The sequence below is a fragment of the Chiroxiphia lanceolata genome, chromosome 27, assembly GCF_009829145.1.
Source record: "Chiroxiphia lanceolata isolate bChiLan1 chromosome 27, bChiLan1.pri, whole genome shotgun sequence".
Lineage (NCBI taxonomy): Eukaryota > Metazoa > Chordata > Aves > Passeriformes > Pipridae > Chiroxiphia > Chiroxiphia lanceolata.
The window spans coordinates 2,038,726-2,052,139 of NC_045663.1; the positions used below are offsets into that span (position 1 = coordinate 2,038,726).

The following is a 13,414-nucleotide window of genomic DNA, read 5'->3' on the forward strand; positions in this document are numbered from 1 at the left end:
CCCCGCCCATACCTGGTCCCGCCCCTCTCCCCTCACGAAGCCCCGCCCACTCGCGGCCCGGTGGATGTTGCGGGAGGTGCCGGCTCTCGCTTGACTAATTAATTAACTGTGAGGAGAGAACCGCAGAATCACACAATCACCCGGGCTGGAAAAGACCTCCGAGATCATCCGGTCCAACCCATGACCCAACACCACCTTGTCACCCAGACCATGGCATCGAGTGGCACATCCAGTCTCTTAAACACCTCCAGGGGCGGTGACTCCACCACCTCCCTGGGCAGCCCAGTCCAATGGCTGATCGCTCTCCCTCTATAAAGAATTTCTTCCTAATGTCCAACCTAAACCTCCCGTGGCGCAGCTTAAGGCTGTGTCCTCTTGTCCTAGTGCTGGTTGCCTGGGAGAAGAGACCGATACCCACCTACACCCTCCTGTCAGGGAGTTGTAGGGAGTGATGAGGTCGCCCCCCAGCCTCCTCCTCTCCAGGCTGAGCCCCCCCAGCTCCCTCAGCCTCTCCTCACGGGAATTGTGCTCCAGTCCCTTCCCCAGCCTTGTTGCCCTTCAGTTTGGCACTCCCTGGCACAGGAACAGCAGGGGAAATGATCCCTTCTCCCACCTTGTCCCTTGGGAGTTCCTGCAGCAGGTGGGCTCAGCCTGGGGAAGGACCATGGCTTCGGTGAGCAGTTGTTTCTTCAGAGTCTTTCAGTGATTTTAACGATATTTAAGCCATAAACCATCTCAGTCTCTCACAAGATTTTGTTGAGGCACTGCTGTGCTTGTCAGCCCTCCAGCTCCCCCTGTGAAAGCGCCGCGGGTGTTCGGGAAGGTGAGCAACACCCCCTCCGCCCCACCAGAGGGCACCACAAACAACCCAAAACCCCCACGATTTTCATCACCATTATCCAATTTTATTAATTCCAGTGGCACTAATACAGGCGGCGATGGGCACGACGGACAGTCAACGCTGCAGGTAAGGCATCCTCACCCCCCCCCTCCTTCTTCCCCCCCCACTCCGTTTCCTCCTCGTTTTCAAGCGGCCGTTCTGCAGCGGTCGAGTTTTTTTTGTTTCTTTTTTTCGAGTCAAATAAATACAGAATTGGGCAAATCTAGTGGAGATGTTTTAGTTACAATGGCAAAGATGAGTCATGTGCAACACAGAAACCTATAAGGCTTTTTTTTTTTTTTTCTTTCCTCTCTCTCTTTTTTCCTCATTTGAAGTCTCGAATCGCTATTAATTAACAAGATGGTGCTCACGGGCGTCTCTACCCCCCTCGGCAATGGGTGGTAACGCTAATTAATTCATTAATTTTTTTTCTCCCCCCGTTCTCCCAGAGTTCCATGAGTGTAATTAGAGTTTGTCCAGGAAGTTGTCGAGGGCAGGGATGCCTTCCTTCAGCCCTTTGCGCTTGCGGGTCTCGGCGACCACCTGGCAGGGTCGGCTGGTGCTGTCGAAGGGGTCCCCGGGCAGGATCTGCCAGTGGTCAAACACACACTGGGGGAAGGCCTGGCCCCCCGTGTTGGACCTCAAATCCGCTGTGAAACCTGGGAGGAACGAGAGGAGATGTGAGGTGGGACAGGGGTGGTGGTGGTTTGATGTCACCGCCAGTAAAACCCATGCTCCGCGTCACCACAGGAACCCAGAGTAGCTCCTGAAAGCCTCCTGAGATGTCAAATATAGCTGCAACAAGAGGTGAGGATGGAGAGAAGGCTTCAGGGAGACCTTCTAGCACCTTCCAGGGCCTACAGGGGCTCCAAGAGAGCTGGAGAGGGACTTTGGAAAAGGGATGGAGTGACAGGACAAGGGGAAATGGCTTCCCAGTGCCAGAGGGCAGGGTTAGATGGGATAGTGGGAAGAAATTCTTCCCTCTGTGGGTGATTGATGAGATACTGGCCCAGGATGTCCTGAGAAGCTGTGGCTGCCCCTGGATGTGTCCAAGGCCAGGTTGGAGCAACCTGGGCTAGTGGAAATGTCCCTGCCTATAGCAGGGGATGGGATGAGATGACCTTGAAAGGTCCCTTCCAACGCAAAATGTTCTGCAACCTTGGTCTTTTCTCCCAGGAACGAGAAGAAAACTGCCTGAAGTTGCACCAAGGGAGGGTTAGACTGGATATTAGCAATAGTTTCTTCTCCAAAAGGGTGGCCAAGCCCCTGCCCAGGGCACTGGTGGAGTCCCCATCCCTGGAGGGATTTAAAAGCTGTGTGGATGTGGCACTTTGGGGACACGGGTTAGTGGTGGCCTTGGCAGTGCTGGGGGAACAACTGGACTCAATGATCTCTGATCATTCCCAAGGGTCTCCCTCTCCCTCCCAGGCTGGCCCCAGGCTGGCTCCAGGACTGGCACACTCACCAAAGGACTCGTTGACAGGCAGGTAGGCCTTGACCACAAACATGGGGGTCCCAGCCACCTGGGTCTCCTCAAACACGTGGCCACGCTTCCTGTTCAACACTCCGTAGATGCCACCAACCACCTGCTCCGGGCACTGCAAGAGAGAAGAGTCAGGACCTCAAACTCCTTCCTCACTTTGTCCTTCCCCTCGACCCTCAGTTCTATTTAACCCAGCAGTTTTCACACTGGGAGACTTTCCACATGGAAATCTGGGAATCCTGGGATGTGTAAAAGGAAAGAGGGAGAGGGAAGATGCTCTGAGGAGACACAACCGTGTCCATCGACTCTGCCGGAGCCCCGACAGCGGCTCCGGGATCTTACAGGAAACGGGGAGCTCCCTGTCTCCTCTGTGGGGGTGTGTGGGGTGATGGAGGCTCCTCACCTGGATCTCCACCAGGTAGATGGGCTCCATGAGGCGGGGCTGGGCGGTGAGCACGCAGGCGTAGAGGCAGCGCCGGGCCGTGGGGATGATCTGGCCGCCGCCGCGGTGGATGGCGTCGGCGTGCAGGGTGACGTCGTGCACGTCGAAACGCACCGCCCGCATGTTCTCCTCGCACAGCACCCCCTGGCAAAGCAAAGGGAGGGCTCAACCAACAGCTCAGGGACCCCCAGACAGGAGGTTCCGGTCCCTTGGCTCCGTGGAAGCAGCTCCTAAAACAGGAAGCCCACCAAGGAGCCACTTGGCCACTCAACCTCGCTGCCGAGGGATGAACCTTCAAGCCTTCAAAAGGTTGGACTCTTGGATTTTGTTGGCATGTCCCAACCTAAGGATTGTGTGAAGGACCAGCTGGTCCCACCACTGTGGCTCCTCAAATGTGCCTGAAGCCACTTTTAGCAGCATCCTCACAGATCAGATCCAAGGTTCAAGCCAAAAGAGCTGACACACATTTATGGTGCTAAAACCCCCATTCATGGTGCTGAAACTCCAAGTATCTGCCCAAGGGAAACGGATTTTTGTCCCAGTAATGTGACAAGAGCTGCTGGCTTGGGATCTTCTTTGGACTGAAATGAACCTAAAGTATACAGGAAAATTAATCCCTTCTGGGGTTTTTTTGCTGTTCCCAGTCTACCCGCCAATTTATCTCCGAGTCCTCTCCTGAAAAAATTATTATAGATTATTAAATGAATTATAAATTATTAAAAGTTATTATCTAAGCCTCAACAGGGATCTGGCCCTCAGAACACCTTTTCTTTCCTTCTGATGCCAGTTGTGTTATTCACCTGGACAGTTCCTGTCCCAGATGTTACATTTTGCTGTCTGAAAAGCACAATAACCATTTAAAATGTGAACTTTGTGCTGCTGGATTTTCTCACAGTGGTGGGAGAAAACTTCTGAGGTTCAGTGTGCCTGAACTGCTACACCTTCACTCACCCTAAAAGACACTTAAGCTACAAATTCCTTTGCCGTGTGACCACTTCCCCCAGAAGTTTCTTTGCACTTGAGGACGCGCAGGAGCCACCGATGCCACCCAGCCCTCACCTCCTTGGTGGCCCACTGGAAGCCGGCCACCACGCTGTCCTTGATCTCGTTGAGGTACTGCACCCCCTTGGTGATGTCGGTGAGGATGTTGGGGCCGGTGCCGTCGGGCCCAAAGCACCAGATTTTCCTGGCCTCGGTGACGTCCCACTCGTACTTCTCGGCCAGGTACCGCGCCCGCTGCTTCAGCTCCTGCCGGGCCGAGACCTCGCCCTTGTCGATGTCCTCGGCCAGCCCGTCGGGGAAGGGCCGGGCCTTCATGTACAGCCTGTTGTGTTTGTTGGGGGACTTGGAAAGGCACATCACGTTGGACTCCTCGCTCACCGTCTCGCGGTAGGACACGACGGGATCCGATTTCTGAGGGGGCACGGAGCAGAGAGCGGCGGTGAGACACCCGAGGGCAGCTCAGCAACGCCCACCCCGAGCTCGCTGACTGCTCCCTACCTTAATGGGGATGCAGGCGTGGTCCTCCTCCAGGTCCTTCAGGCAGATCTCCAGGTGCAGCTCGCCGGCGCCAGCGATGATGTGCTCCCCAGACTCCTCAATGATGCACTGGAAAGACCACGAACAGCAGGTGAGGCTTCAAACTGCACCACGGGCAACGCTCTCACCTCTGCTGTTTGGGTTTGACTCACAGCTACTTTTAGATGCTCCTTCCACTGATCTGGGGGTGACACGGCACCAAGGCGCAAGGCAGCACTTTGGTAGGGCTGGGACCAACATTCAACTCAAGACTTGCCTGCCAGCACTGCCAGTGCACCCAGGACTGGAGATTAGGACCCCCAGGGCACCCAGGACTGGAGATCAGGACCCCCGGGGCACCCAGGACTGGAGATCAGGACCCCCGGGGCACCCAGGACTGGAGATCAGGACTCCCAGTGCACCCAGGACTGGAGATGAGCTCAATTGATGAGAACATGGTGGTAGCAACACCAAGGTTGTGGCTTTGATCCCTGTACGGATCAGTTGGACCCTGATCCTTGTGGGTCCCTTCCAACTCAGAACATCCTGTGAAACTCCACGGGAGGCAGCAGGACCTGCTGGACACTCACCTGCACCATGGGGTCAGACTTGGCCAGTCTCTTCAGCCCCTCCACCAGCTTGGGCAGGTCGGCCGGGTTCTTGGCCTCCACGGCCACGCGCACGACAGGGCTGACGCTGAACTTCATGACCCTCATGTTGTGGGCGTGCTCGAAGGTGGTGATGGTTCCAGTCTTCACCAGGAACTGGTCCACACCGACCAGCCCCACGATGTTGCCGCAAGGCACGTCCTCGATGGGCTCCACGTAGCGGCCCATCATGAGAATGGTCCTGCCCAGAGGGAGAGGCGGGTTAAGTGAGGTTGGAAAGGGGAGGAGGATCCCACCAGCAGCACCCCGGAGTTCAGCAGATACTTGGAGGTCCATAATCAAGCACCCTGACAGACCTCAGAGATGAGAAGTGACCCAACACAGCACCAGAACACCCAACCTGAAGCCCAGAGCACCCCCCAGGCCAGGACCAACCTTTGAATTGGCTTCAGGTACAGATCCTCCTTCTTGCCAGGCGTGTAGTTTGGTCCCATGATTCTGACTTTCAAGCCAGTTGAGACGAGACCAGAGAAGACACGGCCAAAAGCGTAGAAACGGCCTTTGTCAGAGGTTGGCACCATTTTAGAGATGTACATCATCAGGGGGCCTTTGGGGTCACAGTTCTTAATGCCTGGGAAGAAGAGGGGAGAGACCAACTTAGCCCACAGTTACTGATGGAACTGGCATCACCCCCTGTGACCCCACACCCCCAAATCCCAACAGGAGACCTTCACCCACTGCTGCCCCAGTCTGTGGGGTTCTGTCCAGGGCACTGGCCAAACCAGAGGGGAAGGGGGAATGGCTTCCCAGTGCCAGAGGGCAGGGTTAGATAGGATATTGGGAAGGAATTCTTCCCTGGGAGGGTGCTGAGGCCCTGGCACAGGTTGGGTAGAGCAGCTGTGGCTGCTCCATCCCTGGAAGTGTCCAAGGCCAGGCTGGACAGGGTTTGAAACACCAGCAGGTGTCCTTGCCCAGGGCAGGGGGTGGGACTGGATGACCTTCAAGATCCCCTCCAACCCAAACCATTGTAGGATTCCATGAAAGATCACCAAGAGGTTTTCAACAAATCCAGGCTTAGCTGGAGCCTCTGGCTTCTCTCCACATCCTCAGCCAGCTCAGTCCTCCAGAGCAGAGCTGCGAGCCACTAAGCCTGCTTGATCCATGCAAGAAAAACCTCCAGCCTCAAGAATTCCAGACATGGAGAACAAGCTGGGAGCTCTAACCAGCGGCTCATCCTACCTATGGCAGCCTCATCGTCGGGGGGGCCCTCGTAGAGCAGCTCACAGCGGTACTTCTGGGCTGTGACGGGGGAAGGCAGGTGGATGGTGATCATCTGCAGCAGGGCATCTCCAGCGGGCAGCCACCGCCTCATCACGGCCTGGGCAGGGCACCAAGACCCAGTCAGAGCGTTCACAACCTGCAGTTCAACTCCCCTTTTCTCCCCCAGCTCCCACCTTCCCACCCAAACAGGTTTAAGTTGACACAACTCATGTCCTCCCCAAGACTCGGGCCTCACCTTCAGCAGGGGTTTGCCCTCCTTGTCCTTGTCTTCGCTGTCCAGCTTGATGTCCAGTTTCTCAATCAGTTTTGCAGCTTCTTCTTTCTTAAAATTCATGATGGCATCAAAAACCTGCAACAAAGAGCAGCACTTGGAGCGTCGCCGTGACCCAGTTTGGAGCAGCGGCACCAACGTCTCTGCAGGGAATTCCCTGAGCTCACACACAACCTCCCTCCAAGGAGACTCAGCCAACCTGCCCCCAGAGCAGCAAGATGTGTCAGACAGTTAAATTTCTTCAATCAAACACAAGTCAGGTCAAAGTGAAGAAATTTTCCATCATCACGCACGGGGAAAAGCGGGAGAAGGGGAGGCACCGGCCAGGGCGGAACCCTGAGGAGCTCACCTTGAAGATGGGGTCAAGGATGAGCTGGCAGAAGGTCCTGGGCAGTTTCTTTCCATCAGGGCTGGTGGCAGATTTGCTGAATTTGCCAGTAGCAGGATCAAAGTACCTGGAGAGGGAATGAAATCAGACAAATCTCAGTGCTCAGCTCAGCTCCAGACACGTGGCTTGTTCTGCCTGCTCAGGGCAGGCTGAGGAAGTGCCACCTTTGTCCCTTCCCCCTCATTAAGCTTTTCAGCACTCACCCAAACGTAATTAACTCCTGTTAAATCAGGCCCAACCACACCCTCCTCCCTCCTTACCCACGTACTGCAGTGTCAGGCTGCAGCCACGCGGAGCTGACCCGGAATTCCAGCCACGATCCCACCTCACCTGTCTCCCCAGAGCTTCTTCATCATGTCTTCTACTTTCTTGGCACGCTCGGAGGGGCTCAGCTGGGCATCTCCCTTGGCAGCAAACTTTGCCACGTACATCTCAGCAAACTGCTTGAGGGTGAAGGCCCAGCCGTGCAGGCCGGAGCCGAAGCCCACGGTCCCCAGCACGGGATCAATCTGAGAGGGAACAGGAGAGGTGGGTTAGAGGAACAGCCCTCAGCCACCTCCATCCCAAACAACATTCCAGCACAAAGATGGAGCCTCAGGACACTGGACTGGTTCTGTCACGGGGACAGCTCTGCACCACGGAACTACACTGGTTTTCCTTCACTCCAGCCAGGTGTGTACTCAGCTTAATTCCTGTGCAGGTAAGATTCCCATCCTTCCCAGGGAAGATCAGGAAAGCAGGGACATCTCCTGCATGCAGGAGCAAAGCAAAAGCTTCTGAGAATTGCAGCCAAGAGCCCTGCTCCAGGAACCCAGCAGGAGCAAAGCACAAGCTCTTCCTTAGAATCTCCATCCAACAGCCCTGCTCCCTTTCCCAGGAACCCAGCAGGAGCTGGGAAACACCTCCTGGCCTTCCATTCCAGGAGCCAGCCAGGGGAAAGATGCTGTGCAGGATCCTGCATCACCCACCAACTCAGATGTGATGTGGGCAAAACAACATCACTCTTTGTTAGGAAAGGAAATTGTGGAATCACAGGATGGTTTGGGATGGGAGGGACCTCAAAGCCCATCCAGTTCCAACCCCCTGCCATGGGCAGGGACACCTTCCACTATTCCAGGTTGCTCCAAGACCCATCCAACCTGCCCCTGAACACTTCCAGGGACGGAGCAGCCACAACCTCTCCGGGAACAATCCCTTCTTTTATTTAAAGCCTTTATTTGCTCAAGCCTTGAACAGATTTTGGAGGGAAGCCAACAAGAGCCCCAAGCCACCACAAACCCAGGGAGTTGAGGCATCTTTGATATCCCACTCTCACTCCTCCACTTGAGAAAGAATTCCTGAGGAGGCAACTGGATTCCTGAGGATCGAACTCCCCAAGGTGGATCATTCCAAACCCACTCACCATGATGTTTCCCATGGGGCCGCTCTCTCCCTCTCCATAGGTGGAGATGATGACGTTGACGTTCTCCACGATGCGCTGGAAGGTCTGGTAGAGCTCCTCTGGCTCCAGCTGCAGCTCCAGCAGCGCCCGGTCCATCTTGTTCATCATCAGCACGGGCTTGATCCTCTCGGCGATGGCCTGACGCAGCACGGTCTCTGTCTGCACGCACACGCCTGCCAAGCACGGGGAATGAGTTATCCCTGCCTCCAAACTCTCCCAAAACCACGTCCCAGCCGCACGGGGAGGCGGCAAAGCCTTACCAGAGACACAGTCCACCACGACCAGGGCGCCGTCGGTGACGCGCAGAGCCGCGGTGACCTCCGAGGAGAAGTCCACGTGCCCGGGGGAGTCGATCAGGTTGATCAAGAAGCCAGAGCCGTCCTTGCTCTGCTTGATGAAGGCCAGGTCGTTCTCAGAGAGCTCATAAAAGAGGGAAATAGCTCTGAAAGAAAGGAACAGCTGTTAAAATTATTATCTCTGCGTTAGTCTTCCCTAATCCTGAGAAAGAGTTTATCCCACACCAACAGCTGCCACGACTGGACGTGGCACTCAGTGCTCTGGTGTAGCTGACAAGGTGGTCAAGGGTTGGAGTGGACGACCTTAGAGGTCTTTTCCAACCTAAATGATTCTGTCTGGGCTTAAGAATTCCCTGAAGTGTGTTCCTGGGAGGTTGGTGTGGGAGAAAACAGGAGCACAGACTAAAAAATCTGCCTTTCCTAAGTCATAATATTGTCCACAAATCCCAACCTCCTCCATGAATCCCTGCACTTTCAAGCACCTAAAGAGGATTCCATTTCTTTAACCAAGGATTTAGGCTTTTCCTACCAGTCCCAACCACCTTCTCCATCCCTTTTCAGGCCTTACATGGTCCTCAAACCCTCTGTGGCGACAAAGCCACCAGAAATGCTCCCGAGACTCTCCGCTCCACATCCATGGGACACCCAACAATCCTGGGGCTAAAAGGGAAGGCTGAAGCTCCTGCTGCACATTTATCTCCCAGGAACAGCTACAGGATTGACCAGAAGCCAACCAACACTTGTCATGGCAACAAAGCCACCAGAGATGCTCCCAAGACTCTCCACTCCACATCCACAAGACATCCACCAATCCTGGAGCTAAAATGGGAAGGTGAAGCTCCTGCTTCACGTTATTTCCCAAGAATTGCTCAATGATTGACCATAAGCCAACCAACACTTGTCACCTCACTTTGTCATGGCGACAAACCCACCAGAGATGCTCCCAAGGCTATCCACTCCATATCCATTGGACATCCAACAATCCTGGTGCTAAAATGGAAGGGTGAAGCTCCTGCTGCACATTTATCTCCCAAGGAACTCACTGACTGACCAGGAGCCAACCAACACCTGTCACGGCGACAAAGCCACCAAGAGTCTCCACTTCACATCCATGGGACATCCAACAACCCTGGGGCTAGAATGGGAGGGTGAAGCTCCTGCTTCACATGATTTCTCAGGAATTCCTCAGTGATTGCCCAGAAGTTAATCAACATTTGTCATCCCACTGAAGACACTCCTGAGCGTTCACCGAGCTTCTCAACCGGCCCAGAGCAGCCCGAGGCCACCTTCTCCCACCTCAAGACGACTTCAAATGCCAGGGGCTGGGCTCAGGGAGGACCCCGAGGAGGGTGAGGGGAGGGAACTCACGTGGATTTGATGGTGATGCAGCGCTCCTGCTCGTCCTTGCGGGTGTCGGTGAAGCGGGTCTCCCCGGCGCGGGCCGACGCGATGATCCCGGCCTTGCACACCAGGGAGTCCGTCAGCGTGGACTTGCCGTGGTCCACGTGGGCGATCACCGACATGTTCCTGATGTTGGCCTTTTTGTCCATGATGGCCCGTATCTGGTCTACTGTGAAGTTCACCTTGAAGGGGCAGAGAGGGATTTTGGCTTTGTTGCAACTCCAAAGAATTCAGATCTCCACCCCAAACGCTTCCCGTGCTCGCGGTGACGCCGGCTCTGCCCGGGTGACAGCGTGACCCACTGCAGTGGGGCTGCAGCACCAACCCCTCCGTGGCCTCAGGCCACCAAAACTGAACCTGAGGGGCAAAAACCCTTCAAAACTGAGCTAAAGGGGGCAAAACCCCTTTAAAACCAACCCCAGGAGGGCAAAACTCAGCCAAGACAGAGCCAAGGAGGGGGAAAGCCCCTCAAAAACGAACACAGGTGGCAACTTGTCACCTGAAGCCTGGAGGTAAAACACCCCTAACACGAAACCCAGGCAGGTAAAACCTCCTCAAAAGCGAGCTCAGGAGGGCAAAACCCCTTTTAAACCAAACCCTGGGGGGTAAAACTCAGCCAAGACAGAGCCAAGGGGGGGAAAGCCCCTCAAAAACGAACACAGGTGGCAACTTGTCACCTGAAGCCTGGAGGTAAAACAACCCCAACGCTGAACCCGGGGGGGGTAAAACCCCCTCAAAACCGAGCCCGGAGGGCAAAACCCCCTCAAAACCCAACCCATGGGGCAACCTGTCACCCTAAACCGAACGCGAGAGGGGCAACCCCTCATCCCAAAGCGAATCAGGAGGGGCAAAACCCCCTTTAAACTGACTCCGAGGGACAAAACTCCTGTCAAAGCGAGCGGGGGGGGGGTGACGGTGGCGGTGCCAGCCCGACCCGCAGCGTTACATAAGGCAGCGCCCGCACCGCAGCGCCCCGGCCCCGCGCCGCCACATCAGCGCGGCCGCTCCCGCTCCCCTCAGCCCCGCCACCACCCCCGCGGAGGGGGTGACACGTCCCCTCCGCGTCCCCATTGCCCCACCACATTCCCCCCCCCCCCGCCCCGCCCTCCCCGCGCCGCCGCGGCCCAGCCCGGGCAGCACAGGCCGCATCGGGCGGCGCGGGGCCGCGCGGGAGCGGCGGGCGCGCCATCGCCAGCGGTGCGGGCGAAGCGGAGGCCGCTGGTGGCGCCGGTGGCGGCGGCGGGCGGCGGGGGCTCACCATGGTGGCGGATGGCGGCGGATGCTGCGGGGCGGGGGGGGCGCGGCAATGGCGGCGGCTCGGCCCTGTCTCGCTGGCGAGCGCAGAGCGGGCGGAAGAGAGCGCTGACGTCAGCCGGTCCCCTCTTATAGGGCGGGGGGCGGTGCCGGCGCGCGGCGCCTGCGCGCCGGGGCCGCTCTGCCCGCCGGACTCTATGGTTTGGTGGGGTGAGGGGACGGGGAGGGAGGTTTGTGGGGTGAGGGGTGAAGGGCGGCAGGGGGCGGTTGATCCGCCGCGCCGGGAACACGCGGGTTGTCACCGGGGCTACACCCGCGTCGCTGTACCGAAAACGGCGAGCGGTAATGACCGCTCTGCCCTGCCGGGCCGCAGAGGGGGAAAGTCCCCGTAACGCTCTCGGCGCGCGGAGGGCCCCGCCACCCGTGGCACTCGAGCAGCAGACGAGCCCCGGAGGGCTCACAGGAAGAGGCGATAGGGCTGAGCCCCGTGTCAGCCCCGGTACCGGGAACCCGCACCGGGTCCCGCCCTGGCCCCGCAGGGTCCCCGCACTGCGCATGCGCCGGGCGGGACGGGGATAACGGGGGCTTCGGTGCTTTGGCGCCCCCTGCTGGCGGGGAGGACCAGGAGCACCGGGATGGGGGACCCCCCTCGGGCACCGGCCTGACCCCCCCGGGGCAGGAGGGGCGTTGTGGAGCCAACAGGGCTCGGGCTCGGGCACCGCGGTGTCCCCGTGTGCCCCCCGGGGGTGCAGCACAGGGGAAGGCGGCTCACCCCGCAGCCCCGGGGGCACCGCTCATGCCCGGCCCCAGGGCTCTGAGGGTCCCACTGGCACCCTGGGGTCCCCCTGGGTGGTGGGTGAGTCCTTCCAGAAGCTGTGGAATGGCTGTGCACCACATGGGAAGAGCCCATGTGCAGTTCAGGGGGGATTCATCCCATCCCAGCAGAGCATGGAAGGGCCAAACCCCCGGGATGCTCCCAGTGGGTTGGGATACTGAGGCTGGACACGATGGAGGAGCCTCAGGGGAGGTGGGGACACCATAACGGGGGGTGACACAACCCCAGAGGGGCTCCAGAGATGGGGGACACAACTCTCAGGCTCCACACCATAAATATTTTCCTGCTTTTTCCCTTCTCCTTGGCACCACAGGAGGCCGGTGCTCCACCTCTGTGAGATGCAGCGTTAAACCTCACACAGATGGAATCACAGGATGGTTTGGGTTAGAAGGGACATTAAGGATCATCTCATTCCAACCCCCCGCCATGGGCAGGGACACCTTCCACTAGCCCAGATTGCTCCAACCTGGCCTTGGACACTTCCAGGGATGGGGCAGCCACAGCTTCTCTGGGCAACCTGTGCCAGGGCCTCAGCTCTCTCCCAGGGAAGAATTCCTTCCCAATATCCCATCTAACCCTGCCCTCTGGCACTGGGAAGCCATTCCCCCTTGTCCTGTCCCTCCATCCCTTGTCCCAAGTCCCTCTCCAGCTCTCCTGGATCCCCTTTAGGCCCTGGAAGGGGCTCTGAGGTGCCTCCAGAACCTTCTCTTCTCCAGGCTGCACATTCCCAATTCTCTCAGTCTTAATCCAACTCACTGCCCCCACAGCACCTCAGTGGCAGCTCCCAAATTCCCAGCACATTCCCAGCCTGTCTTTCCCAGGCAGGGATGGGCAGGACAGTGGTGGAGCTGCACCCAGGCTGGATTTGGCCCCGGCTCTCCTGGTGTGACAGGATGAGTTATCAGCCACACTGGGGTTTCCATAGCAATCCCTCAGATTTTTAGCACCAACCCTGGCTTTTGCCAGCCTGGAAGGGAAAACTGGGGAGCCTGATTAACATATTGGTCTGCCTAGGAAACTGTTAATTGCCTTTTTATTTAATTAGTGTGCAGGGTTGAGGAGGAGGAGGAGGAGAAAGTGCTGGAAAACCTCTCCCCGTGCTTCATCCTAAATCCTGGAGTTACCCCCTGGTAACTCTACCTGGAGATGGAGAGGAGACAGGTGTGCACCTGCTCCATAGAAACAGAGCAACCACATCCCAGGGGAACTGGGAAAATCCATTGGATGGGGGAAAATCATTTAGATCACAGAACCTCCTGAGCTGAGAGGGACCACCAAGGATCATCCAGTCCAAGTCCTGGCCCTGCCCAGGACAC

The 13,414-nt window shown here is 57.3% G+C and overlaps 1 protein-coding gene and 1 non-coding gene across 2 annotated transcripts; both read right to left on the reverse strand.

The window, feature by feature from the left end:
• Positions 1 to 883: 883 nt before the first annotated feature.
• EEF2 (eukaryotic translation elongation factor 2) lies at positions 884 to 11,389 on the reverse strand. Its single transcript, XM_032712100.1, has 15 exons — positions 11,268 to 11,389; positions 9,977 to 10,191; positions 8,573 to 8,754; positions 8,274 to 8,485; positions 7,202 to 7,380; positions 6,833 to 6,938; positions 6,448 to 6,561; positions 6,171 to 6,309; positions 5,367 to 5,562; positions 4,914 to 5,172; positions 4,306 to 4,413; positions 3,865 to 4,218; positions 2,767 to 2,949; positions 2,346 to 2,478; positions 884 to 1,539 (listed from the first exon to the last, which is right to left on the reverse strand). The coding sequence occupies exons 1-15, from the start codon at positions 11,268 to 11,270 to the stop codon at positions 1,346 to 1,348; spliced, it is 2,577 nt and encodes an 858-aa protein (XP_032567991.1). The 5' UTR covers positions 11,271 to 11,389; the 3' UTR covers positions 884 to 1,345.
• Positions 6,705 to 6,775, reverse strand: LOC116799332. The gene has a single exon (XR_004361041.1). It is a non-coding gene; the product is annotated as a small nucleolar RNA SNORD37 (small nucleolar RNA).
• Positions 11,390 to 13,414: the final 2,025 nt, after the last annotated feature.